This window comes from Falco cherrug, chromosome 2 (assembly GCF_023634085.1).
Source record: "Falco cherrug isolate bFalChe1 chromosome 2, bFalChe1.pri, whole genome shotgun sequence".
In the NCBI taxonomy this organism is placed as follows: Eukaryota; Metazoa; Chordata; class Aves; order Falconiformes; family Falconidae; genus Falco; species Falco cherrug.
In genome coordinates this window covers 22,871,198-22,897,260 of record NC_073698.1, presented here as the reverse complement: position 1 = coordinate 22,897,260, position 26,063 = coordinate 22,871,198, and the positions used below count along the sequence as shown (strand labels likewise).

At 45.0% G+C, this 26,063-nt stretch overlaps 2 protein-coding genes and 2 non-coding genes across 7 annotated transcripts; all 4 read right to left on the bottom strand.

Moving 5' to 3' along the window:
• Positions 1–3,017: 3,017 nt before the first annotated feature.
• Positions 3,018–4,324, bottom strand: RASL11A (RAS like family 11 member A). The gene is made up of 4 exons (XM_055703251.1): positions 4,166–4,324; positions 4,027–4,083; positions 3,873–3,952; positions 3,018–3,670 (listed from the first exon to the last, which is right to left on the bottom strand). The coding sequence occupies exons 1-4, from the start codon at positions 4,284–4,286 to the stop codon at positions 3,218–3,220; spliced, it is 711 nt and encodes a 236-aa protein (XP_055559226.1). The 5' UTR covers positions 4,287–4,324; the 3' UTR covers positions 3,018–3,217.
• Positions 4,325–11,307: 6,983 nt separating this feature from the next.
• RPL21 (ribosomal protein L21) lies at positions 11,308–16,282 on the bottom strand. 4 transcript variants are annotated; one of them, XM_014286074.3, is made up of 6 exons: positions 16,131–16,282; positions 14,981–15,059; positions 14,317–14,378; positions 13,112–13,224; positions 12,304–12,454; positions 11,308–11,446 (listed from the first exon to the last, which is right to left on the bottom strand). In XM_014286074.3, the coding sequence occupies exons 2-6, from the start codon at positions 15,045–15,047 to the stop codon at positions 11,357–11,359; spliced, it is 483 nt and encodes a 160-aa protein (XP_014141549.1). In that variant the 5' UTR covers positions 15,048–15,059; positions 16,131–16,282; the 3' UTR covers positions 11,308–11,356. The 4 variants fall into 4 exon arrangements, with proteins under 4 accessions (XP_014141549.1, XP_014141550.1, XP_055558657.1 ...); XM_014286075.3 differs by having other exon boundaries at positions 16,178–16,250; XM_055702682.1 differs by having other exon boundaries at positions 16,174–16,192.
• LOC114017905 (small nucleolar RNA SNORA27) lies at positions 12,926–13,058 on the bottom strand. Its single transcript, XR_003563241.1, has one exon. It is a non-coding gene; the product is annotated as a small nucleolar RNA SNORA27 (small nucleolar RNA).
• On the bottom strand, positions 13,439–13,513 carry LOC114017904 (small nucleolar RNA SNORD102). The gene has a single exon (XR_003563240.1). It is a non-coding gene; the product is annotated as a small nucleolar RNA SNORD102 (small nucleolar RNA).
• Positions 16,283–26,063: the final 9,781 nt, after the last annotated feature.

Sequence of the window (26,063 nt, the reverse complement as noted above, 5' to 3'; positions counted from 1 at the left end):
CCTTCTGAAGAAAACATCCCTATGTCTGTCTGGGGATCTGTGGCTCCAGAACTGAAGCATGCAGAGCAGGTTGATGGCAGCTAGTGTTTTAAAATTCATGAAGTCTTAAACCGTTACTGGATGATTTCAGTGCTTGGAGATAACTAGACAAAATAGCCCAACGGGGGAGATGCTGATGTAGTAGCAGCCATAATAATGCGTGATGCCGCACACTTCCCTCCTGAAAACCCACTCATCCTTCTTGTCAGGGGAAATTGCTGTGATTCTGTTTCACAGCAGAGGTGGTGGGAGGAAGGAGGCAGACACTTATTTTCCTCTGATCAAGGAGAAAGGCTGGGCCATGCCCCACTTACCCTCCTGAAGCTGTCCTGGCCTCTGGGTGAAGGGCTTAGAAACTGGTGACAGCGAGTATTTGGTAGGGAGAGCATGAGTAGCCGTGGCCCAAGAGAAACAAGGCTTTGGAGCTCCTCTGCTAGCACTTGAGAAATGCTTTTCCCTCCCTGCCCTGACGTGCCCCTCTTTGCCCGTTTGCCCTGGACTGAAAAAAATGCCAGGGCAAAATGACCTGGGAGCTAGTGGGCTCCTCCTGAGCTTTGCCTATCAGCTCAGGGTCACACGGACTGAAAATTCCTGGGTGAAGCTAAATCTGTGCCAGCCAGGGCAAATTCTGACAAATAGCCTAAATGCCCGATTTTTGTACCTGTACCCAAAAGCATTATCCTGAATGCCCCAGCTCAGCTGCTGTCTTAGACTGGAGCCAGGTCAGAGCAGCTCTCCCTCCCTGCCGTGGGCATACATTAGCTGGCAGGATTCCCTGTTATATCCCGGAGGATATGCCCCTCATCCTGCCCCTGACACGCAGGTGAACCAGCCCAACAGCATGGCAAGTGCAGGGAGGGGACGGGAGGGTTTGCACCTCCACCTGAACATGGGTGCCTATGTAACGAGGGGCATCTCTTTAGGTTCTTCCTATAGCAAAGATGGGGCAAATGACTGTATTTACCTTTCTGCACTTGCTCATCCCTCTGTGTGCCCACCAGCTCCTGCACAAACTGCCCCCGTACCACAGCAGGGCCCCGAGCTCCTGCTTCACCAGGGACAATGGGAGGTGCCAGATGTTGGTGCAAAACACTCTTTATAACCTGGCCTTTGAGGACCACAGTGAGATGTGGACAGGTCCAGTACATTACCCTTTTAGCATATTTTGTGCCAATACAGGAGCTGGATACCTTTAGCAGCTTCTTGGTGAAACTCTGTACTGGATCCATGAGTAGGAAATCAAGCTTTGGCATTTCCAAAGGCAAAAGCTACAGTTTAAAAAACAACCAAAACTGTATCACAGTGGTGAGTCCTCTTGGAAACAATTTGTTATCACTTGTTTCAGGATGGTGAAATGCTGCATAAATATCTCACTTGTGATTTTTCAGCTCCCCTTCAAATTTCCCTGTGAATGTGTGGCCCCTGTGGTGAGTTCAAGCCTGCTAGGGATGTGGTCATTCTCATCAACCCTGCAGCCCTGCTCCCCTTGAGCCCCCAGCCCAATGTTCTGGGCCTGGCAGAGCAACTCTCACAGCAAAGAAATATTTAAAATGTGTTTAAAACAATATTCTGACTTGTCCAGGCTGCCACCATGCTTTTGCACTTCATTGAATTAACTCAAGACTTTTGGACCCAGTTTGCAGTCCCAGTTTCAGTCTGTTCTTGAAGGTCTGGAGCTCTCCCGTTCCCTTTGGTAGGGCAGCACAGGGCCTTCATAGAGGAGATAATACAGGTAACATGCCTGGACTGATGTCCACGTGGCCCTGGATGGGGAATAGAGCTGCTGGCATCCCACACCCCTAACCAGCACTAACAGGGGCCTCCGATGCTTCCTTCTAGAGCATCATCCTTAACTTGCTCAGTCACCCTTCCCTCAATTACCACCATCAAGAAGACTTTCACCTGCAGATCAGCAGCGGAGATGTCCCAGAAAGCTTCAAGTCCCAGGGGTCAGAAACAACAGAGGCTGCCTGCTAACTGCAAGGTACAGCCACGTCCCTGCAGTACAAGGAGTTACACAGCAGCTACCTGCCACCTTTCCTAAGAAAAGGGCAGAAGAAAACAGTCTTTGGACTTAATCTATGAGGTTGAAATAATCAAATCAAATCAAATCCACATATCTCTTACTGGAGTTGAGCTTGAGTGGGGACAGCAAGTTTTGCCCTGTACAGATGACTCCACTTCCACACTTACTGAGCGTGGAGTAGAGCTTTATTTTTTACCAACACCATGCACATGCTTCAAAGGCATATTTGAAGTGCAAAACCCCACATTCCAAGCTCAGACACCCAGCAAGCAGTTAATAAAACCCATTCTAGTATGGTTTAGAGCTTATGTGAAGGAAGAGTAGAGTCTGACCTGTTTCCAATGGCGACAAAATTGCCCTGGGGAACATAAAAGATGCAATTCCTTTTAAATGTAGCTATTTTCTGTTAAGGGAACCTACGCATCAGTCCTTCCTATCACACATCTCCAGAGAAAGCAAGAGCCATCCCACACACTCCTCTGCTGCGGATTGCTCAGCACTTTCTTCCATGGTAATCACTAGGAGAAACTCAACCCTCCTGTTAAATGCTTGGGGCTCAAAAGATTAATTCTGTGGGATACATCTCTAAAGAACATCAGAAACCGAAATTCATTCCTAACAGCTTATCATCATCCAGGCAATTACAGGTGCAAGCAAAACAGCAGTTTTGAGGGAGGAAAGTGATCCTACTATAACCAGAATTGTTACAGACAGTTTTACATTTTCACGTTTAATAGAGCTTTTTTTCTCTCCATATAAAGCTTTCCATCAAAGGCTTTCCAAGCGTTTTATAACAGCAGGCGAGTGTTACATCATTATCGCTCCTATTTTACAAACAGGAAACAGAGGCCCCAAAAAAGTATCTGAGCGGGATAAAAACAGCATATCCCAGCCCAAAACAGAAATGGAATCAAAACCTCCTGGCAAAAAAACCCAACCTTCTCCAACTCCCTCTATTTAGTTGCAATGCAGCTTTTTTTATTTATTATTTTTAAATAACTCAACCAGTCAAACAAGTGAGAATGGCAAGAAAATGACAAGCTTCAACATACTTACTTCCATACCGCTGGCTTTAGTACAAAAATAAAGATTTTTATTAACAAGTTTACAAAAATAAAGTCTATCGAATCACACAGGATCTCATCAGGGGGCTTATTTGACTTTGGAAGACAAAGCCTGTTTGAAACGTCTCTTTAGATCTTGCATGTTGGGAGATTTGGGCCGAGGGATGATGGATGACCGCCTCCTGTCCGTGCTGCCGGCATGCTGTAGTTTGCTGACCTCCTTGCAAAGATACTGGAAAACATCACCGACACCTTGGGAGTCATCGCTCGTGGAGATTTCCAAGAACAGGCTGCCCAGTTCGTTTGCCAGCTGTAGTCCCTCTTTCGCCTGTACTTGCCTGGCATGGAGGAGGTCTGCCTTGTTCCCCACAATTATGACGGGAGTCCTGGCATCTGGGTGGACCTTGCGTATGTGCTGGTAGAGAGGTCGGACTGACTGGTAGCTGCTGTAGTCTGTGATGGAGTAGACCAGAAGGAAGCCCTCTGCCCACTTCACACACCTGGACAGGGAGTCTAGCACCTGCACACAGTCCTCCTGCACCTGCGGTACAACAGAGAGCCCAGATTTGGTGTCGTGCCGTGAAAGCATAGAGCTTGTACTATAGACAGCACCGGCTCCAAGGGGAAGGCTGAGCTCAGTCTCAGGAGACAGAGCTGCCCACCCTGGCCCTGGGAAAGCGAGGCTCAGAAGCTGAGCCTTCAGGTGGCGGAGAAGAACCGATCGATCTGAAGCACCTCCGTACCTGGATGCACCCCGGCGTGTCTTGGATTTGCACGGCGACGGGGTCCCCCTCCAGCTGGACCAGCCTGGAGTAGAGGTTGCCTGGGGAGCAGAGAGCCGTCAGGCACCAGCCCGGCCGCGGGGGCCCCGCCGCGCCCCGCCGCCCCCTGCCTCACCTGTGTTGGGCTCGTAGTCGCCGATGAACCGCTTCGTCAAGAACCGCACGATCATCGCTGCAAGACAGAGCGGCCGCGTCAGGCGGGGGGACGCGGGGAGAGGGGCAGCCCGCGCCCCCCGCCCCCCCCCCGCACTCACCGCTCTTGCCCACCCCGCGGGCGCCCAGCACGGCCAGGCGGAGCTGGGCGCCGGGCGGCCCCGGGGCGCACTCGGCGATGGGCGCCAGCAGGAAGGGCTGGGACATGCTGGGCAGGCGCATGGGAGGCGCGGCCCGGCCCGGCCCGGCTCAGCTCGGCTCGGCTCCCCCGGCAGCGGCTTTTCAAGGCTCCGCCAGCAGCGCCGTGGCGGGGCCGCCCCGCCGGCTGCACCGCCCCCAGCCCGGCCACCGCCCCCGGCGGTACCGCCCCGCAGCTCCCGCCCCCCCCGCGCTTGTACCCGGCCCCTTCCCCACCACCCCCTGCCCCGTTCCCGGGCCGTGGGGCGCCCCCATCCCCATCCCTCCGCCCTGGCCGCGGGCACCAGCGGGGCAGGGGACAGCCCGGGCAACCCGGACACAGCGGCACCCCGCCTGCATCACCCCCGCCGGGCAGTAACGGGGTGCTCCCCCGCACCGGCCCCAACCGCGGCAAGGGGCTCCTGCTTCCTGCACCCTCCCCACACGAAAAGAAGGGAGCGGTTTATTCTTTTCTCTCAGGCTAACTTGTTTCCCACACCTGGACACATCCCTCCCCAGCCAGCCCCAAAACCCCAGCTTTGTGGATCAAGCAAGAGCCAGCCCCGAAACCAAAGCAGTCCACGGGGGCCTTAAGGTCTGGACGAGGCCCTTTGGTTTTTTGAAGGGGAAAAAAGTTCCAAACAAGAAGGTGCTCCACCACAGGCTGCCATTAAAGGAGTCTCAAAGCCACGAACAGCTGCACAGATGCTCCAGCCTCTGCCAATGGTTGCCCTGGCTCCTGTAAAACCACTGCTGCAGCACGCTGCTTTGCAAGCGTGTAAGCGTTCACAAGATGAATAATCCGTTCAAGGGCTGTTTCATTTTCATCTGGGAGATACACACAAAGGAAACGAGATGGAGGCGGCCAGCAGGCTGGTACTCAAAAGGAGCAGTCTCACCGCTGTCTCACAGCCCAGCACCATGGGGTGACGGCACTGCTGCGGGCAGCCCAGGCACCCCTGGTCACCTGCATGCAGGCAACAGAGCTGAACCTCAGCAGTAGTGGGGCTGTGTGCTGCTGCTGCGCTCCCTTCAATACAGCTCTCTGGAGATGCACACAAGTCATGTTTTTCCTTGCTTTCCTCTTGTCCTCCCTCTTGCTTTCTCCCTACATCCCTGCAAGGGCCCAGGTACCCAACCTGCTCCGCACTTCTCTGGGCATCCTCAGCCCCAGTCCCTCCAGCAACATGACAACTCAGAACAAGGGCACCAGAACAATGCTGCCAGCTCTGCTCTGCCGGAGCAAAGATGTCACTGAGGAAAGTAAACGCTTGGCACTGTGGGGACAAGGGTGGGCACGGAGTTTGTGCAGGGAGCAGAGGCATAGCTCAGGCTCTGCACCCCACAGCAGCCAAAGGACCAGCCACCCCCCACAACAACATTCTGCCCTATTTAAAGATCCTCCCCTGGCACCCCAGAAATGTTCTACCTGGTGGTGATTCCATGCTGCTCTTTGCTGAAGGGTTGCACACACTTCACAGAAGTTAAGGCCATGCTAATTAACCTGTTGAAGCAGTGCCTGCACAAGAGCACGGTGAAAGAAGTGCTGTTGATTATTTGCGTTACTCTAGTGCCTAAGAACCCCTAACATCAAGGGCACTTTTCACCTTCAAAAACTGATTGCCTCTAAAATTTCTACACTCCCCACCACGCCAGTGAGCCCTTTTCATTTTATAAACAAGATTTCTCTTGTACCACTAAAAGCTTTTGGTTTCCAGAGGTTCATGCTACTGTCATCTGCGCTCATTGTCATGGGACCACTTGTCTTTGGCCTCGCTCGCAGTGCCAGCCAGGCTATTCTTACACGTTTCTTTACAAAAGAGCTATCAGACTCAGTGCAGCATGCCCTTGGAAGGCTACTGAACAGAGTCCACTCCAGGCAGATGATTCCCAGGTGCCGAGCTGTGAAAGCAGTAGTATTAACATAACACCGTTCCCAAAACTTGAGGAGCTACTCTTTTCCTGGGCAGCTGTAGAGCTCATGCTGCCTCGCCTGCTGCTGAGAGCACCCTGAAAGGGCAGACGGTGATGGTCAGGCACGGAGATGACAGTGCAGAAACCCAGGTAGGAAAGCCTGCAAAGGAATTAATTTCCAGGGGGGTGATGAGCTGTCTCTCCATCAGCACCTACTCTGGTGCAACAGGAGCAGTTCAGCAGGCCGAAGCAGCTGGGGCTCAGATTCCTCACATAGGGGGGCTCAGATTAGCTGTCCCCATGCTAAGCAATCCCTGGGATGTATGAACCTCAAAGCTATCCCAAGGAGCCTTTCCTTTCTCAGCTGGAGATTGTATTTGGAAGTGCCACGCTGCACTTCCATCCATCCCATGCAGGTGGCCCATGCCACCATCCCTATGGCCTATCACTATCCCCTTTCCCACAGCAACACCACTCACTCCTGTTCACACGATGACCCAGGGACACCACAACCTGCCTGACCCACCTCCCTGTTCCGAGCCCTGGCAACAATCAACAGCGGGTACTTTGGGGGGAGGGAGTAGGTGACTTACTGCTGTGGCTGCAGCAGGAAGGCTGTCCCGAGAGCCTCTGGAGCTCTTCTCTAAGAAACAGAATACAGTGTTTTCCTGGGAGTCTCTGCTGCTGTGGTGGAGTCAGCTAGAAGTTCTGGGCTTAAGAATGGTAGGACCATGTGAGATAACCAGCAGCAAGCACAAAGCTTTTCCACGTGGAGAAGCACTGGCAAGAACCTTTGCTGTGAGCTGGCATGGCTTCACCACTCTCCTAGGAACTTTCAGGAGCACAAGGCAAGACCGCAGGTATTCCTTAGACTCCCCAATGCCTGCTGATCAACAGCCAAGGAGTTTGGAGTGGGCATGAACAAAAAGGTGACTGAGGGCCCAAGGGCCAGCACCCAAATAGTGGAAACTTAAATCAGCAACCTTAGCCAGAGCTTTCTATTTTTCTGGGTTCCTGAGCTGTATGGGTGGTGATGGGAGTGATGTCCCTACCCCACGCTTCAACAAGGATGGTTATGACAACATAAATCCCAGCAGCTACAAGTTGATTCTTATGTAGACCTTCATAGTACGTCCACCAAGGGAGATGCATGGACAGGAAGAGCTCGTAATCTGCGTCTTCCATACCACTGCCCTGTGGATTGCAGGGACAGCTGGTACCTTCTTCCCATGCAAGAAGACTGTGTGCAGCAGAAGGTGCCCCCTGCACTGTGGGAGACACTACCCACACATGCGCGTGCGCACGCACACACACCCCCCAAGTCATGAGGGGCTACCCAGACAATGACGAGCTCAGTTGAACCTTGTCTTTTCACCACACACCTGAACTACAGGAATCCATGGTGCCTTGCAGTCTGCAAGGACAGGGCGAGCCTGTCCTGCCTGGTGGGACAGGGAGCGTCACCTCCTCTGGCCGGTGTACAGGCTGCTCTTGGCACCCTCTGGACCAGCCAGGACACCCCCGCACAGGATCTGTGTCTGGGATGCTAGACGCCCCTTTCATCATGAGGGCCATGAACCTGCCAAGTCCAGGACTGCGCTGAGGACAACTGAGTGAAGGTCAAGACCGTTTTCCCCCATCTGATACACCCAACAGGAAGATTACATAAGCATGGATTGTTAGCATATCCCCACGGCAGCTGCTTACCTGCCCCCCACCAGGAATGGGGATGGAGGTGTCCATACATCCCTTGCTCCCCTCAGGCACGCACACTTCACCTGCTCCCTCCTAGGGCCCTCAGCCCACAGCCCCTTTGCATGGGCATGGTTCCTCCTCCCCGGTCCTTTCACTGACCTTCCTGGCCACACACAGTGTTAGCATGAACACTGCCTACACAGCCCTCGGGAAACCTGAGGTCTTGGTGTCACGGATACACTAAAAAAGGACAAAGCCAACAGCTCAGGTGGCTTCCCTGCCTGTCTAAAGACCACATGACATCCTGGCAGGGCACCAGCTGCAAAGGTTCGAGGCAGTAGAACCTGGTAAGGAGACAGCTCGGCCCCCACCTCCTAATTAGGCTCTACGAAACAGCGACAAAGCACCACACTGAAGTGTACTGGCTTGTGCTAATCCACAGCCACTTCACTCTCCACGCGTTGGACAGGAACCGCCTGTCCACCAGCTCTGGGGTAACAAAGCCTCTGTGCTAGAAGGGGACTGGATGACAGGTTAACATACACCAAACTTCTGCAAAACTGGCTTTTGAACTAGGGATTCCTGAATTCTGCTAGCTCACAGTGTGTCCAATTGTATGGGAAACCTATAGCTTTCCAGATTTCACAACAGCTCTCCACAATTCAAAGTATCACGGAATGAAACAAAGTTCGGCTGTCATGGTATGAAGAGCTTGTAGCTAGCTTGTAGCTGACATGCTCATGGCGAGGTTTTGCATGCTAAGCACAGCCTCAGAACAGGACCACAGAGAACTGGTTACAGCTTATGGGTCGAGTGTGCAAAACCCCTTCCAGAGCAAGCCGAAGGGGAGAACTTGCAACCCAACCACCACAAGCAAGCACACTTTCTCCACCCCTCTGGGTGGAGAGGCTCAACTGCCAACATCACTTCCCTTTCTTCCCACACCTTTGGCAAGTCCCACATGCACTTAAAACTATCCCATCAAGAAGGACACGTTTCAAGTTAGACTCTAGTTTCATGACTGAAGGTGTCCTGACAGGCAGTTATTCAACTTTTCTCAATTCACAGATCTCCCTCTTTCGTCAGGACTGTGCAAAAACAGGGCAGCTGAACATGAGGGAAGCAAACTTCAACAGCAGATACCAAGACCTGTAAATACCCGGGCTGTGCTTCTGCAAACCTGAGACTACCAGGAAAACCACCACTGCACTGACAGCAACTAACAGGTAGTATCTACACACCCAAGACAGGCCAACCAAACCTTAGTTAACTTGTTCTGTTTTCAAACAGTAAAAACCCCAAAAAAGGCTATTCTCTTCCGGTACAAACAATTTCATTTTCAGTCATTTCTGGGAATCCTGACCAAGGGAAGCATCCTCTCCTTCTCCTCCCAGCCCACACACAGCTTCCAAATACATGAGCATCTACTGTTGGCATAGTGACCTTAAAAACACTGAAACCAAATAAATTGGAAACCGCTGTAATGCACGGTGTCTCTTGAAGCACAGCTCTTAAGTGAGACTATATGCTGTCTAGTCTTACTATTCCAAATTGTTGGAAGCAAGTTCAGAAATTTAGAACTACCCACCACTGAAGGTTAACCATTTCATCATGTTGCTACTGATAATTCACTGCAATACTGAGAAGTACAAACCAAACACAGACCTAAACAACTTACACAAGCGTGCATGAGAAAAAAAAATAAATCTAACATACCATCACCACAGCTTGTACCCAAGAAAGCCTCCCACTTAATTCCTTCAGATGCAAACCCTAATGGAAAACAATGCTTGTGAGCCAAACACAGATTTTTAATTTGTTGTGGAAACTGACAAGCCAAAACAGCTGATAAAGGTCTAAGGCTTAGTATGCAAATCTAACTGCTCCCAGAAAATCCCACTTGATCATAAAAACTACACGCATAAGCTGCTACAGTGAACACATCAACCTCACTTCAGGAGACGGTGGTGCACTCCATGTCCAATCCATGCAGTGTCAAAATACACAATACTAGGTACTGTATCTGTCTGTTAACGGGTAGGCTTTGCTCCATCATCTTCAAGGCATTTCCAAAGTCATTCCAACTATACAGCCTGCTTCATCTTCCGAGACAGGGGCTTGGAGAAACCTCAGACACAGCATCTGCTCACTGGGATTTTGAATCTCTTGTGCCTAAAAAGCCTGCCACCCTTAATACCAGGCCAAGCCAGACAATCAATTCAACATCCTACAACTACATTCCATGAGAATGGAATCACCCACAATTGAATGTTAGGTAAACGCAAACATGCATTAACCCTTTAATTTATAAGTAATCTGTACAGCTTGACTCTTCTGCTTAAGGCACCTCAAAATGAAGGAAAAAAGCAAATCTTAACATCTCTCCATTTCTTACTCCCAAACTTATTAGCTGTCCTGCAATTGACCATTCCATAATTTTCAACAGTCAATACCTACAAAATTGCTTGAGGTCATTAGCTTCTCTAGTATTTTACTCTCTTTACATGCAAAAGAGATCACCTTTATATCACTTACTTGCGGTAGCTAAGCAATGCCTTACATTACACTTACAAAGGTAAAATATGATTTATCCGCAGCTGTAACACAGTTAAGCTTGAGTTTATACATTTTCAAATCTAACCATGAAGGTTACCGTCAGCAGTTTCTTTAGCAAGCTTCACACCATTTCAAACAAAGCTCACAAAACCAGCACTGGTTAGTTCAGTAGTTGGCTGAAGATGTTCTTCCATTTAAAAAACACTGATCAGGTAGCACCGGGTTTTTGTGAAGCATCAATAAATCAATGGGATGGAAGGAATGCATTAGAACATCCAGGTAGGTGTTTAGGTTCAACAGTCATGCAATAAACATACAAAATGCAAGTGTTCACCTATACCAGCCAATTAAAATAATAATACAAAAATCAAATTACAAAGGCTGGCAGTTTGGAATTAAGGCCTTTTCTAAGCTACTATTTCATAAGGATGCTTATTGGCCTGGGGATGTTCTAAACCCCCTTCTTTTACAGGTTACAATGGTGTAACACCAAAATCCACTCACAGCCATTTCAAGGTTGCTTTCAAAAACAGTTTCCACAATTCTTTGGTATTAATCTGAGGCCCCTTAGCCAGAAGTTTGTATGAATGAAGTGTGAAGCCTGTTATCTCATTTCCCACTAAAAAGATTAAACCTTCAAGTGATACTATACAATTTTTGGTATATGCTCTTAGTTTGCTGGTGAAATATGCCACGATTACCTCATGATCATCACTAAGCATTAGCAAATTTCAGTGTTCCCAGAATTTATGGTCTATAAAAATGACTAAACTGATCAGCAAGAGCTGCAGATGATTTAAATAAACAAGCACCATGCAAGACAAGTTAAATAAACTTCAATGGAAGAAAAGGTTTCTAAAGCATCTGTTCCAAAAAAGTAAAGGAAACAGCCACAATCACATACACTTGTCCAAAACCAGATCTTTAATTTATTTTTTTTAAAATATGTATTATGCCATGAATTCATAGGGAATTGGCTCCAGCAGCTCTGGATCCTTGCCATTCGTTCTCACAAAGTGTGCTTCTCTCGGTGGAGCAGGCTGTAAACAGGAAAAAGAAAGAAAAGAAAACTCATGGCACAAACTCAAAAGCAACCTTACTGAAAATTCATTTTGACAACCATTTAACATACTATTATATAAACATTTACAGCAATTTTACCATTCCTAGTCTCTTTAAAATTTGCTCCAAAGAATAGCAGTAAGAAAATGATCTGCTAGAAGTGCGCTTGACTTTCATTGCTGAATGAAAAAACCCTACAATTTACCTTCTGCAATTTACTAACCACATTAACATGAAGTAATGTACCCGGAGGTTCCAGAAGGAACAGCCATTATCTCCTCTCCGAAGTCTACTTATTCATTCTTTTCTTAAAGGGTTACAACAGAAACTGTTGCAGCTAAATTCAACTAAACTAAAGACAACACTGATGCTAGAAACCAGCCAGAACTCCTGCTGCAGATCAGCAACAGGACAGGAAGCATCTGTCCCTTCGTCACAGCCAAGGCAACAATTTCCATCCAGGAACATTGCAGTTCTCTGTTCAGGCACCAAACATATCTGACAGCTCCGATGCAGATACACGGCATGCTGCCGCTCTACTCAAAGAATAACCTCCCTCAAAACGACTGCGAATCAAAGTGAGGGTGGCAGCAGCAGACACCTCCAACACAATCTGCCACAGACCTGGATTTTTCAGAATGCTGTAAGCAGCTTAATTCAAGTGTGGTGGGGATTTGGTTTTGTTTTGCTTTTCAAAACCAGACAGAAAGAGCTCCATTTATGGCATAATACCGTTGTTTTGGAAGAAAACAACATCTTACTCAAATGGTTTTAGTTCTAGCTGGTTTTTATTTGGTGAGCTGAATCAACGTGTCAACTACCATAAAAATATTACCTGACGTTTCAGTTGAACCCAAATGCCTTTTTCTTTTGCTTCCTTTTTCTTCTTTTCATTCTCTTTCACACGCTGCAGAAAGCTGTCTCTGCTCTTGGAATGTTTAATATGCTCAATACGCACATTAATTCTCTTGGCAAGAATCTTGCCCCTAGGAAAGGGAATCAGTTTTTAATCTACTGCACTTGGAAAAAAGGCTACTTCCAAGCTAGTTTTACAGCCCTTACATGAGTTAACTCCATAAGCTCAATTACAGTTAATTTTTCTTTAACAGGCAATCACTCAAAATACACTGCTGCAGATACAAATCAGATATAACTTGCATAACTGAAAGCTTATTAATATCTAACAACATGCTGACAATTTTGGGTTAAGATTATGGGAAATACATATTTTTACCCTTATAGCATACAAACAAATAATTTTATTTCCACTGTACTACAGTCCAACTCCTGGGGAAAAAACCCCACACTTGTCCTCTTCTGACTAAACTGTACAAAATCCAGTTGAATACAGCTACAAATATAAATTAGTATTTAGAAAGGATTTCTGTACCAATGTGAAAGTTGTCTGAAAATCTCCATTAGCTAACATCACTTAAAGTATTCCTCAGAAAAATAAAAACTGTTTCCTTTGACAGGATCCAAGTCAAATAAGCATCATTTGCTTGGGTTATAAAAAGGATATACACTTTACCCACCTTGAATGACCAATCAAGACAATAACTGTCTAACTGGCAAAGTGAAAGGAGGGTGCAATTACAGATCAACTTTCCCAAAGTTTCAATACAAGGAATTTTATTACTTACTTAACCTGCTTGTTAACAATAATGCCCACAGCGTGCTGAGTAACATTATATACCCTTCCAGTCTTGCCATGGTAACACTTGTGGGGCATACCTTTTTGAACAGTGCCCATACCCTGTTAAGAGGTAAAACAAGAATAAAGTGTAAACTTTAACTTGGGGGCAAAAAAAAGCAACATCAAGGACTTTTCTTTCAGAAGTTATTTAAAGTATACATCTCCAATTATTTGAGACTGATTTAAAAATACTCCTATTTCACTAGTACATTAGAATTTATAACCATGCATTTTGTATCTGAAGACTACCAAATTTTGCTATGACAACTCTGGTCGCTTTCAGTGTCGGTGAAATGACGGATCACTTTGCTTTCAGCAAGCAATCACGGGAGACAATCATCATTAAGCTCCAGTGCATCAAGAAGCATTAATTTTGAACACTGCAGTTCTCCAAGAGTCAATCAACAAACAAGCATATTACAGACCATCTTCTGTGTGATTGTTAAGAGAATGCTGCATGTGAAATGAAACTGAAGGATTCAACAAAGTAGGAAACCTTGGTGAAAGGCTTTCAGATACACTACAAATTAATTTTGAAAGTACAGTTGATCTTAATGCTCCACTTTTCCCCCCTGTATTTATAAATATGATGTATTCTTACATTCATTTCTTGGTTTCTAGTTTTAATGTGACTTTGCCATCACCATCCCTGTACATACTTAAGTACAGTCCTACAATGATGCAGACACAGACGTAACTATTAGCTACACCATCATGAACTATGGCTCTTCTGAACAGCAGGTGCAAGTCACGCAAAACAGAACATCTATTAAAATGACAGCCAGGGTTCCTATGGAAATAGTGCTAGTAAGCATTACACAGCAACTTGAGTATTAGACACGGCATCTTTTCACTCACTTTTTCAGCTGAACACAGAGTAACGAAGCACAGCCAATTTTTATATATGTATGTATGTATATATAAAACCCCACGCAGAACAGCATGTGATGCTGAAGTATTACTATTGGTTCAGTAGCACAGTCATTCCAGTATTGCTTCAGAAGTGAGCAGCAGATACTTGTGTTGACACACATGACCCAAGTAACAAAAAAAAAAAAAAAAAAAAAAAAAAAAAAGACTACCTCAAGAAACTGGAGACTGAAAAGGATTACACCGCTTTAGCTTTTAATTATATGGCATTGTAGAAAGTACCTTGATATCAACTATATCACCCTTCTTGTAGATGCGCATATAGGTAGCCAGGGGGACAACTCCTGTTAAAAAATAGAAATTTGGATACTTATGAAGCCCACAATTTCACACACACACAAAATGGGGTGGGGGACACAGTTCATGCATTTGATCCAAGTTTTCTTAAAACCCTCAAATTTAAATTCCATTGCAAAGGCATAAACTTGAGAAATCAAACCCATCTTTTTTTTTAAAAAGGCAACTAATTCTTCACAAACTCCCAATTTAAAAAAAAAAATCCAACCAACTCCGGAAAAATTAGTTTTAATCTCATTCCTAAACTATTCACTACTTCATTGTGGATACAGCTGTTATCACTGCTCATTGCTAAGAGGCAAAAAACTGTACATTTACTTAAGTGTAACTGTGGAAATACTTTGTTCACCTTCAAATTAGTTTTCAAACACTGATGAAATTAGCATTGTTACTACTGTCAAGCAATCACAATACCAATGCACAAGCTCTAAGACCTGAGAGTTTACTTGCACATCATTCTACAGTTTTTAGCCCAAGTTGTCAGAATCCTTTAGACAGAAGCCATCGTTTTACAAATGCTACTTAGGGACTGTTGACATCCCACAGGTCAGTAACTTCACACCATGTTCTTACTACAAGGTATACTCACCATGCTTGCGAAATGGCCTTGAGAACATATAACGTGTCCCCCTCCTCTTTCCTTTTGTGTTCGTCATTTTGGCTGATTACTGTAAAAATGAATGCAAATTATTCAGTACTAGTTCATTCACTAAAAGTTTGACTGATGACACTTTCAGACGTTTCAGAAAAATCAAGTCTTGAAGCCTAGTCACAATGACACCACTCTGAAATTGTAGGGTCAATTCAAGCAACATTATTAGCTTGGACACTCATAAAAAACAGTATTTATATAGTAAGGTAACAGGTTAACTCAGGTTAGAATGGATGCTAGCAAGTCACCTAGCTCAAGCTCCTGCTGAAAACAAGGCCTACTATGAGATAAACCCAGGTTGCTCAGGGCTTTATCCAGTCGGGTCTTGAAATCCTTTAAGGATGGAGAGAGATTACTGCACAGCCTCCCTGCGCAGCTGGTATGGAGGCCTGGCTGTTATCATGAAGAAAAAATTTTCCCTTATATGCTGCCAGAGATTCGCATTTTGACTTAAGCCAGCTGTCTCACACTCCAGCCACGTGCCCCTGCCAAGCAGGAGGATCCATCGTCTGGATCATGGCACTGTTAGGTGCCCACCAAAGACACCTCTGCTCCGGGTCGTCTAAGTCCAGTTCCCTCAACCTCTTCTCAGCAGGCACTCAGAAGGCAAGAGCTTCAGTACCAGAATTATCAGCCACTGTTACATCCGATACCAGGCGCACACGCCCCGCGGCCCGACAGGGACGCCTGCCACCAGGCACGGCGGCGAAGCCCCAGCCCCGCCGCAGCCGGCGGTCCCCACGCCAGGGCGCCGCCTCAGCCGCGCTGCCAGGGCCGGACCGGGCCGCTCCCCAGCCCCCGACATCCCGCCAGCGGCCGCAGGGCTCACCGGGCCCGCAGCCAGGTACCACCGACTCGGCGGAGCTCCCCTCCTCCGCACCTGCACCCGCCGCTTGCCTCGGCGGTGCCCTCGCTCGCTCCCTCCCTCCTTCCCTCAGCATCCGGCCGCCCGCCGCGACCTCCAGGCCGCGGCCTCCTCGCTCCCCCAACCTCCCGCCCCAGCTAGGCCATGCCACCCCCAGACGGAGCTTCAGGACCCCCGCCGCCAGCCCGGCCTGCCCGCCGCCACCCGGAGTCAGGGAGGCACCTGAGGCCGGCAAGCAGGGCCCGGCACACCTCGCCGTGGGTACCTACAAAATGGCGCCTCGGCAGAAAAAGAAAGAGGCGGCGCCGCGGCCGCGCTTAACAGCGGGGCCTTCGTGCGGCTGCCCGCGCCGTGCCTGAGAGAAAGTCCCGGGGAGGCGCCTGCCTGCCTGCCTGCCTGCCTGCCTGCCTGCGGTAAATCTGCTGAAGGAAGCCCTGGTGCGGGCGATCCTGATAAACAACCACGAACTAACCCGCCCTTTCGCTAAATCAGGGATGAATGCCGGTGTTTCCATGGCTGTGCCGTGATGGAGGTCTGACAGCGGGGGCGGCGGGGAAGCGGGAGAACGAGGCAGGTGTCTGCTCGGGATCCTGAGGGGCGAGTTCTGTGGTGGAGTGGCGGGTCCGCCGTCCCCAGGAAATTGTGTTTGTACTTACCGTAAGATATAAACGACGCAAAAGTTTTTGTATGACATTAAAGAAGCACACTGACATTTACAGTTGCAGTGTTGTGAGCTTTCCACTACACTGTGACAGTCACTGCTGCCTGGCTGGAGATCCACGTAGTCCTGGGCAGAAAAGCGTGGTGGGAGAAGCAAACCAACAGCAGAAGTAAAGAGGCTGCTCAGGTTTGGGGTTTCTTATTACTATAATGCCGTAATTTCCAATTTGTGTGGCAGATGTTTCCACAAAGATAAGTATGGATTCTCAACGCAGAGCCTTTATACAGCCACAGGTTGCATCAGCAGTGCGGTGCCTGAAAATGAGGTGGACCGGTGAGCAGCTTCCAGAGCTGACAGTGTGACTCATCGTGGTTGTGCATCGTCAGTATTAGAGCAGATAGGAATCATCACGGGAAGCTGATGGCAGGCAGGAGTGAGTCAAAAGAGGGCCTCCTTCCCCTGAGCTCAGCAGGCAGGGACAGTTCAACACTTGCTTCAGCGAGAAGTTGCCCTACTGCTGGAATTTTTGTTTTGAATGAAGAGAAGCACTTACTTAATTTAGGGGAGGGATGATTAGTTAAAGTGGCATATAAAAACATATTTGATCCTCAGATTAACTTCACAGTTACTCTAATGTAGTCTTGCAAAACTTAAGCTCTATCATCCTTTTAAAGCTAGCTTAATATTTATGGATCACAAGGATGGATATGGAGGATTAAATACACTATCAGGTTCTGCCTGTAAAGTTAGCTGGTAGGGCATGTTATAACAGAAGAGGCCCTGTCTCCACACAGAAAATCTCTTGGAGTAAAATGTTATACTTAAAAAAAGTGTATTTCAGCCCTGTACTATTAAAAATCTAGAATTTACAGCATCTGATGTTTATGCAAAGAAAATTTCTATCACTTAATATGCATTCAGCCTACCATGAAACTTTTCCAAGTGTGAAGATAAGAGCCTGAACAGCTCTTAGGTGGGGAAGCATACTGAAAACAGATTTCAGGGAGGATATCAAGCAAAGTAAAGACAGGAAGCCAAATCCTAAAATGCCTTATTGAATAAAGGAAGATGGGCGTTTTCAGTGAGGTGAATGCCTTACTTTTGCCAGTGATTTACATAGACAGCAAATCTCCATATCAGTCAGGATGGAATGGGGAAGAAACTCCACGTGTTGAAACTCATGTCTGCGTATACAGCATGTAAGTGTAATTCATAAGGGAGCAGTAACTGTGAACTTAATTGAACTCTGCTTTATTTGGGGCCCAGTAAGACATTCAGGATTTGCTACATTTTTTCCCTGAATAAACTGCACAATAGGTTTATTCAAAATTTTCAGTATGTGTTTATTCATAGCATTTACCTTGATTAGCATGTTTCTTCTTGAGATCCACATTTGAAAGAAACAGTCATGTTTCACAGTTTGTCTCCATTGAATCATTCACTGGGCATGCTGTCTGGGTCTGATCCAGAAGTCCGTCAGTCCATCCTATCTACCAACATTTGATACATGGTTTCCCAAAACTGTGGCCTACTGACCACTTAAAGACTGCAGAGCCTTTGTATGTTGCTCATAAAAAGATTTCTTAATAATGGCTGTCTCGAGCAGATAAAGGTGCACAAGTTGTGAAGTGACTTCTGGTCTGGAAATTGGAGCTAGCAGTCCAGCAGATACTGGGGAGAACTGCAGCTCTACATTCCAGACTGCAGATAGCTCCCCTTACTGCCCTGCTTCATCCCCTCCGAAAGCTAGCCTAAACTGCTCTTGCTTGATCAAACTGCAGTTTGTAGGATACAGATTCCAATTTCTCCCAAGCTGTAGAGCAGACACATCTGTTTCTGCTTCAGAAACACCACATCCTCAAGACTGGGGTGAATGCCAGTGGCAGTGCTCAGTTTAATGTGAAGATCTAAAACCCTGTGAAGGTCCCAGGCTGGTGCTCCACCCATTGATATACTCTAGAAGTCTTGCTACACCATGGTAGACCATGTTTCGCTGCTACTCTTGCTGGCTTGGAGGTAGAGCAAGACAGGGAAAGCAGCTTCAATGGGAGCCAATTCAAAAGTTGCTGGGGAAAGGAGCTTGAAAGACAGGGCTCATCAGAAGAGTGAGCACTAGAAAAACATCACCTTGCTTTTCAGATGGAAAGTAGCATGCCAAATCCCCCCCCACATTTCCAGTACTCAAACTCCCACAGTCAGAATTCTGGTATCTTTTCTGGGAGAACCCCATTTTGTTTCTGACCCTTCTCTGCAGCATCTGTCTGGACAACAGCTCTCTAAATAAATGTGCTATGACAATTCTGCACATGGGGTTGTCAGCAGTCCTTCACTGAAATTTTAATGCACAGTGGGATCTGGCTTGCTCCTATGCTCAGAGGACCAAGTGATACACACAGATCTCAAGTGTGACATTCCATTTGTGTTAGGTTATTCAGCAGGGGTGTGGAAGGAATTCAAATTAATAAGAGCTTGTAAAGGGCTTTGAGGTGAAAAATGAAAAATGTTCCCTTTCAGTAGGGTGTAGGTCTCCTGTGTCTCACATAATGCATTCATTACATGAAAAAAAAAAAGCCTGATTAGGACTAGAGCAAAATTTTAACAAATCACTGAGAATAGAGGTTAAATAAAGAGGATTGAATGCAGTTCTTCTTGTGATAAAACTGCAAAAGCAAGAGTCTAAACTGAAAATGAGGATTGTGAAGTGAATTGGTTAACCCGTCCATAGAAGTGCAGCATCTACCCTGTGCTTTTGATCAAAAAGTTACTGACCAAAGGTATTATGTGTCACCTCTTAAGCTGATCCTGTTGTTCCATTGTTCACTCCTTCCAAAAGGATCGTGCTATGTGGCATCTCAGAGTCATGCTCTGAGACATGCACATGTCCCCTTTCACGCTCTCTTTAGCTTCCTGATGATCCTAGCTCTAGTAGTCAGTTATTTCTGGTAGTCTGTTCAACTCCTCATCCACAAAATCCATTTTGTAAATATAAGCCTGAGCCTAGGTTCATGGGAGTTAAAATGAGTAAAATTTGTGTCTAAGCAACCAATCACCTTCCAAAAATGACTGTGCAGACAAACTCCTTAAATGGGCACACTGGTACCGCAGAAGTGCCAGTACAGGTGGCTGCACTGAGCTGCATTGCCAGTGAGGTGTTTCATGGAGAGAGGAATGGAAAACAATGACCGCTTGCCTTTGAGAGAAATGAAAAGGCAAAAACTGTATAGACCAAAAACTGATGGGGCCCAGCATGTCACACATGTGAAACATCGTTACGCTAAGGTGACTTATACACTAACTGCTAATTCAAAATGTTACTTCATGCAGGTAGGCTGATACTGAAGCCAAAAAAAATGGCCCTTCTTTCATCATTATCTTGACTGCCGCGTAAAATCTGAAATACTGAACAACTTCTGTAATTCAACTGCTTATTTGAATGACATGGCACTCTACTTGTATATGTCTGCAGTGAATACTGCATTACTGACCATACAGAAATCATCAGGAACATTCCAAGGAAGCTGTTGTGTAACTATGACCAGCTTCTCATGGGTACCAAATAACATAATCCATTTGTCGAACTTCATTTCAAAAGCAATTAATGTTCCTTTCCTCCCTTACTAATGGAGTAGCTTCTCAGGAAACTGGTTTCATTAATACAGTGTTTTCTCAAACTTCTTGTAAATGCTACTACTTTTTTGAGGTCACTTGTCTCTATAACATCGTTTGAGTCCAAACCATCTAGCCAGGAACAAGCAGCTCCTCATATTGTCAGCATCAGCTGACAATGTATATTTAGTTGTTTTGCTTAAAGGTGATTAGCCACTTGTTGGCTGACAGCGCTAGTAATTACAGATATTTTTTGCCCCTTTATCATGGAGGAACTGAGAGGCTGCCAGCAGTAAATCTGCATAATGTGGGGATTTTCTTCTGATACCGTATTGAATAAAAGTATAGAATTAATATTAAAATACATTTTTTTTAAATCTGATCTTTCACAATTCCCCTTAAGCGCTTTGCAAGCCCTCTTGGGAGCTATTAACTACAGCTTAAGCAATAACTGGCTTAATGATTAGGAACATACTGCTATTTTATCTTCATTTGTTTATGTCTGATCTTATTTGTATTTCTAGCTAGAATAACAACAATGTTTGCCCTTTTTCTGTAATTATTTACACAGAAGAATATCCCCTTTACACCTTCATTTTACTAAGCTAAATAATCCAGGCTCTGGCAGCCTCCGGAAACATAGCAGGCTCTGGGCATTTGCTCCCATTCCCAAACATCTCTCTTGAGTATCAGGGATCAGATTTGTACACAATAGTCCCAGTTAGCTTACTTACTGTGCACCGATTATTTCTGAGATCCTTCCTGTTATTACTGAAGATGATCACAATTCATGAAACATGAACCTCCTGGGGCTGAATGTTGGGGTTTTTTTTTTTCTGTCTGTGAATGTTTCAGTGCTTGTCCTTAACCTGCTAGCCAGGAACTAGGAGACAATTCGGGCAATAGCAGGCCTCTCAGTGATTTCAGTGGCACAAAGTTGGTTCTCATACATTGACGATTTTGCTCAGGCAGAACTTTCAGTGTCTTCAAAGAATTTTTGTCTATAAGGAATAAACAGGACAGAATTGACCTTTAATCACTTTAAAATAGGTTGGCCAAAACAAAACAAATACACTCTAGGAAAAACTGCAGACCGGCAAGGGCCAGACTTAGTTGACCTTTTCCTTATCTGATTTCTAGCATGTGACTATTTTATGCACTATAAAGTGTAATTTTAACAGAAGCTCAACCTATGCCAATTGGTTTTTCAAGACAGGCTTAGCTTTGGAGGGCAAAGAGATTTAACTTTAAGTAGATCTGAATATAAGCTTTGCTGCTGAAATATAATACCTGATGTAAAAATATCATATATGAGCAGTTTATTGTAGCGGCACACTGAGTTTGAATTGATGACATCTTACTGAAACTATATTACAAAACATTTTTGGGGTGCTAATTCGCAGGTGAATTTGCAGATGATATGTAATTTTTGGGAGTGGCCAAAGCACTGGAGGGCAGGGCTGCTCTTGAGAGGGACTGAGCCAGGCTGGAGAAATGGGCTGACAGAAGCCTTGACATTCAGGACAGTCCTGCATTTGGGTTGGAATAACTCCATGCAACAGGACAGGCCGAGAGCTGACTGTATGGGAAGAGGCTTTGCTGAAAAGAATGTGAGGGTCCTGGTGGACAACAGCAATATGCCCTTGCTGCAAAGTCAACTACATCCAGGACTGTATTAGCAAGAGGTTAGCCAGCAGGGCAAAGGATTCTTCCTCTCCCTTTGGCACTTACGAGACCATATCTGGAGTATGCCTCCAGTTCTGGGCTTCCCAGAACACAAAACACGTGGACATACTGGAGCAAGCCCAGTGGAGGGCCACCAAGATGGCCATGGGGCTGAAGTACAGGGACACAGGAGAAGAAGCTGAAAGAGCTGGGCTTCCTCAACTGGCAGAGGTGAAGAAAACCTAGTATCTCTCTTCCGCTGTCTCATGGGAAGGTGTAGAGAAGATGGAGACAGACACCTCTCAGTGGTGCACAGTAGAAGGACAAGAGGCAATGGATAGAAGTTAGAACATGGGAAATTTGTGACTCAGGGTAATGAAAACATTTTTAATGTAAAGTTGGTCAAAAACTCAACCAGGATGCTCAGAGAGATGATGGAATTTATATCCTTGGAGCTATTTAAAACTCAACACAGCCCTGAGCAACCTGAATTAGCTGGACCTGCTTTGAGCAAGGGACTGGACTAAAGACCTCCATAGGTGCCAGGGATTGTTTTGAGTCTGTGACGATTCCAACTTCTTAACACCAGGTGCTGTAGTTTAAAAGGCAGCATGCCTGATGGATGCAACAGCATGAAGTACAAATGGGGGTGGAATCATTCTCTATTCTGTAAATACTCTATGGCATTGAATTAGCATATTGGTGTCTGAGGTAGCCATTTGCATTTCTCATTAATTGTTCTAATCAGAGCCATTAACATGACTATTTTTAATTGCTTATGAAATGGCAAAGAATCTTACTGGAAAGAAAGGGCTATATAAAGTATTGCTAGTATTATTTCGAGTAAAATGTTTTCTACTTAGTATTAGCTGAATTCCAGTAAGCACAAATTTAAATTTATCTTCAAACTGTGCCAAATTGAATTTGGTTTTCTGTATGAATACATAAAGACAAAGTAGAATGTTTGTGATTTTCATAGTGCTACAAAATGCACTCTTTAATAATGCATGAAGTAACCAGAGTTATTGCAGACTTAAATATTGAGCAAATTGTAACAATCTTTCAGTAAACATTATTGTCTTACTCTAGTTCTACATATCTTCTGGATGCCAGAAGAAAATCTTATCCTGCCTTCATAGCCTCTTCTTGAAAGAAAAGGAAGGAAGAATCACATAGGGAAACTACAGGAGTAAAAAGCACGGTTCTCTGCTTTAAAGCACTTCACGTGTGATTGTAACTCCAATTATATATTCTTTCCAGGGTGCTTTAGCAGAGTTTGAACTTGTGGTTAGAAAATGTCAGCCTTTGCACAGTGATTTACTTGGCATGCCAGCCTCCTTTCCAAAATGGGAAATGGTCAGTAGCTTCTCCAGTCTTACACATACCAGTACCTTAAATGACAAACCTGGGACAGACTCCATAATGTCGCATGGTACAGATGCTTTAAAATAGTTGTATCTTTTTAAAACTACATCTGCTTTTATTTTCACCCTGTTTTGAACATTTTCAGTCCTGCCATCACGTTTTCCAGTTTTCTGGCTTACTGAGCCATAAACTTATTATGATAAAGCAAAACGTGAGTTTCTCAAGTAATCCTCATTACCTGAACCCAGGAACTGCGGCTGCAAGGGAACTATCAAATATCACAAGGTTTGCGATAAAATAATGAGAGTTAGCTATGCTCTGACAAGTCCTGTCAATGAGACAACAACAGCTGCTCTGAGCAGACATTCCAGCCAGAAAAGAACAAATTAGTGGTCAGTCAAGGAGAGGTGAAATGGAGAATTTTCAAAGGATAAACTTGACAAAGCTATGACCAACCAAGGATAAACTAGACCAACTTTTCCATATGTGTAATAGGAATAACAGCACATATTTATGGAGCAGCGTTATTGTTAAGGATCAGTTCGTTAATATTTGTGAAATGCTGTGGAGCCCTTCATGGAATATGCAAAATAGTACTGTGAGCTAATTAGCACATGTGCTGCTCCAAGGCAGCTGCAGCTTATCCAAGGGAGAGAGGCAGTGCAGGTGAAGGGGCAAAACCAGGAGAAACAGACAGGGCAAACGGCAAGAAGTGCTGCAGGGGTAGAAGAGGAAATGAAATCGCAGGGGAAATCGAAGGAGGAAATGAGGCCGTACAGGACAAAAAGGTGGTGCTTGCGTCACTGCAGTATAAAGTCACAGGGCACAAATCTATATGAAATTGAGCTTTATTAGTTCCGATACTCGTGCAATAACCTGTGGTTGTTCATTTGTTTTGGATTTTTGTGGTTTTTTTCTTTTTTTTTTAAAGAAAAAAACTTAAGTATAACCAGAGAAAAACAGCTATAACCAGATGTGAGTATTTAACTGGCCATCTGCAAGTACAGAGGGGAACTGTGGGTTTTCCAGGGTATAAATCTTCCAAAAAGAGAAATCAAAATCATTCTACTTCTGTACTGCTGACAAAGAGAGCATTATTTGAGTACTGATTGCAACACGGACTTGAACAATAGCTTTAGATCAGCAGAAGCACAAAATATTGCTAACTGTGACATACATTTCAATTAAAACAAAAACAATTAACCACCCATTAGTGTCATGAAAAACACAGACTATTAACAGTAAATGCTCTTTAGCAATTTTATTATCTTCACATAGCTGTTTCCAGCATTTTTTCTACTTTTTATTGATCATTTTTTTCCACTGCATAGATATCTGCATGCTGTTTTAAATATTCCTCCTCAGCTTCCTTTGTATCTTGGTACTGTAAAGAACTGATTCGTGGGGGAGACTGTAATGATACAAAGACTCTTCACCTGGAAGCTGCCTCTTGTCATATTGTGTGGCACTGTTGTTATGACATGACAGCTAATCTTATTTTGGAGAACTGCTGCGCAGACCACAAAAACGCTATCTTGCTGACTGCAGCGGGAAGCTTTGCTTGGTATTCTGGTACAGAACACAGAGACTGAAGAAGTGATCATGCATTTCTCACCTCTGCTAATGGATTTTCCAGGTCAGTGTTAGAGCACTGTCACTGACTCCTGAGGTTTTCACACTAAGGAGAAAATGGAATTACTGAGACAATGGTTTCCCTAGGGCTTGTGTCAAGGATCAAAGCTTTTAATTTTTTTAAGAAATATCTCTATTCTTTAAAGTATTTCATTACAATATTAGAAACCTTATCTCTATATATACTTGAGGCCCTATTTCTCCAAAAGATTCTGTTCAGAACAATGTCAAAAAGCACAGTATTGGGTTTGTGCCTTGTTCATATCCTTTCATATCGAGATCACTGGGACCCAAACTCTACACATTTCTCTTGTAGAATACCATGATTCTTTTTCTAAGAACTGTAACTTTGTTTTCAGTTAGAATTCCACCTGCTTTTAGGAGTCTAAAGACTCAAACAGTGGTAACAGTTTAGAAATCTACTGTTATTTTCGACACAACTAAATTTTTGTATTTTGCAATCTTAATAGACATCTCTCTTAACTGATGTATATTTTAAGTACTGTTGCTAGAAATTTGTATTCAGTTTAGTAGCATAGATTTTTCTAATTTTCTCTTTTAACTTTTCAGGTGCTGGTAAACCTTTGTGTAATAACAGGTTAACTGTTTGCCAGCCATATATATATATATATATATGGCAAGACACCTAGTATCAGCTGAGCTGTGAAAACGATAGTATCAAAATATCCCCATGTGTGAACTCTACAAGAAACAAATATTACCCTCTGCTTAAAAAAAACCCCACAAACCAAGAACACCCCCCACCCCCCTTAGTGAGGAAAGCTTTGGTCTTCCAAAATAACTAAATTAAAGGAAAAATCATGAGGAAATTTTACCCTGCCAGAGAACTCTCACCTAATTTATTCTGTTTACAGATTTGGTCTAATAATGATTACCTCTCATACCTCTTTGTGAGATTATAATAATATGAGATAAAATATTCTGAGATTTACTGAAGAAAAGTGCTACGGAATAAAATAGTATTTATCTATCGTACAATTATAGTATCATAATTTTTATAGTTTTTATAGCTTTCTGTGATAATTCATTAATGTCTTGCTTATGATTACAACTAAGACTGAATTTATTCTTTTGAACCTATGAATAAAACATATCACTTCTTTAACTACTTGCTCAGATCCTCCCATATCCAGTTAGTCTAACATCACCCCCCTGTCATGGCTCCAAGAGATCATGTACAACTGTTAAAATATATTTGTATTTTC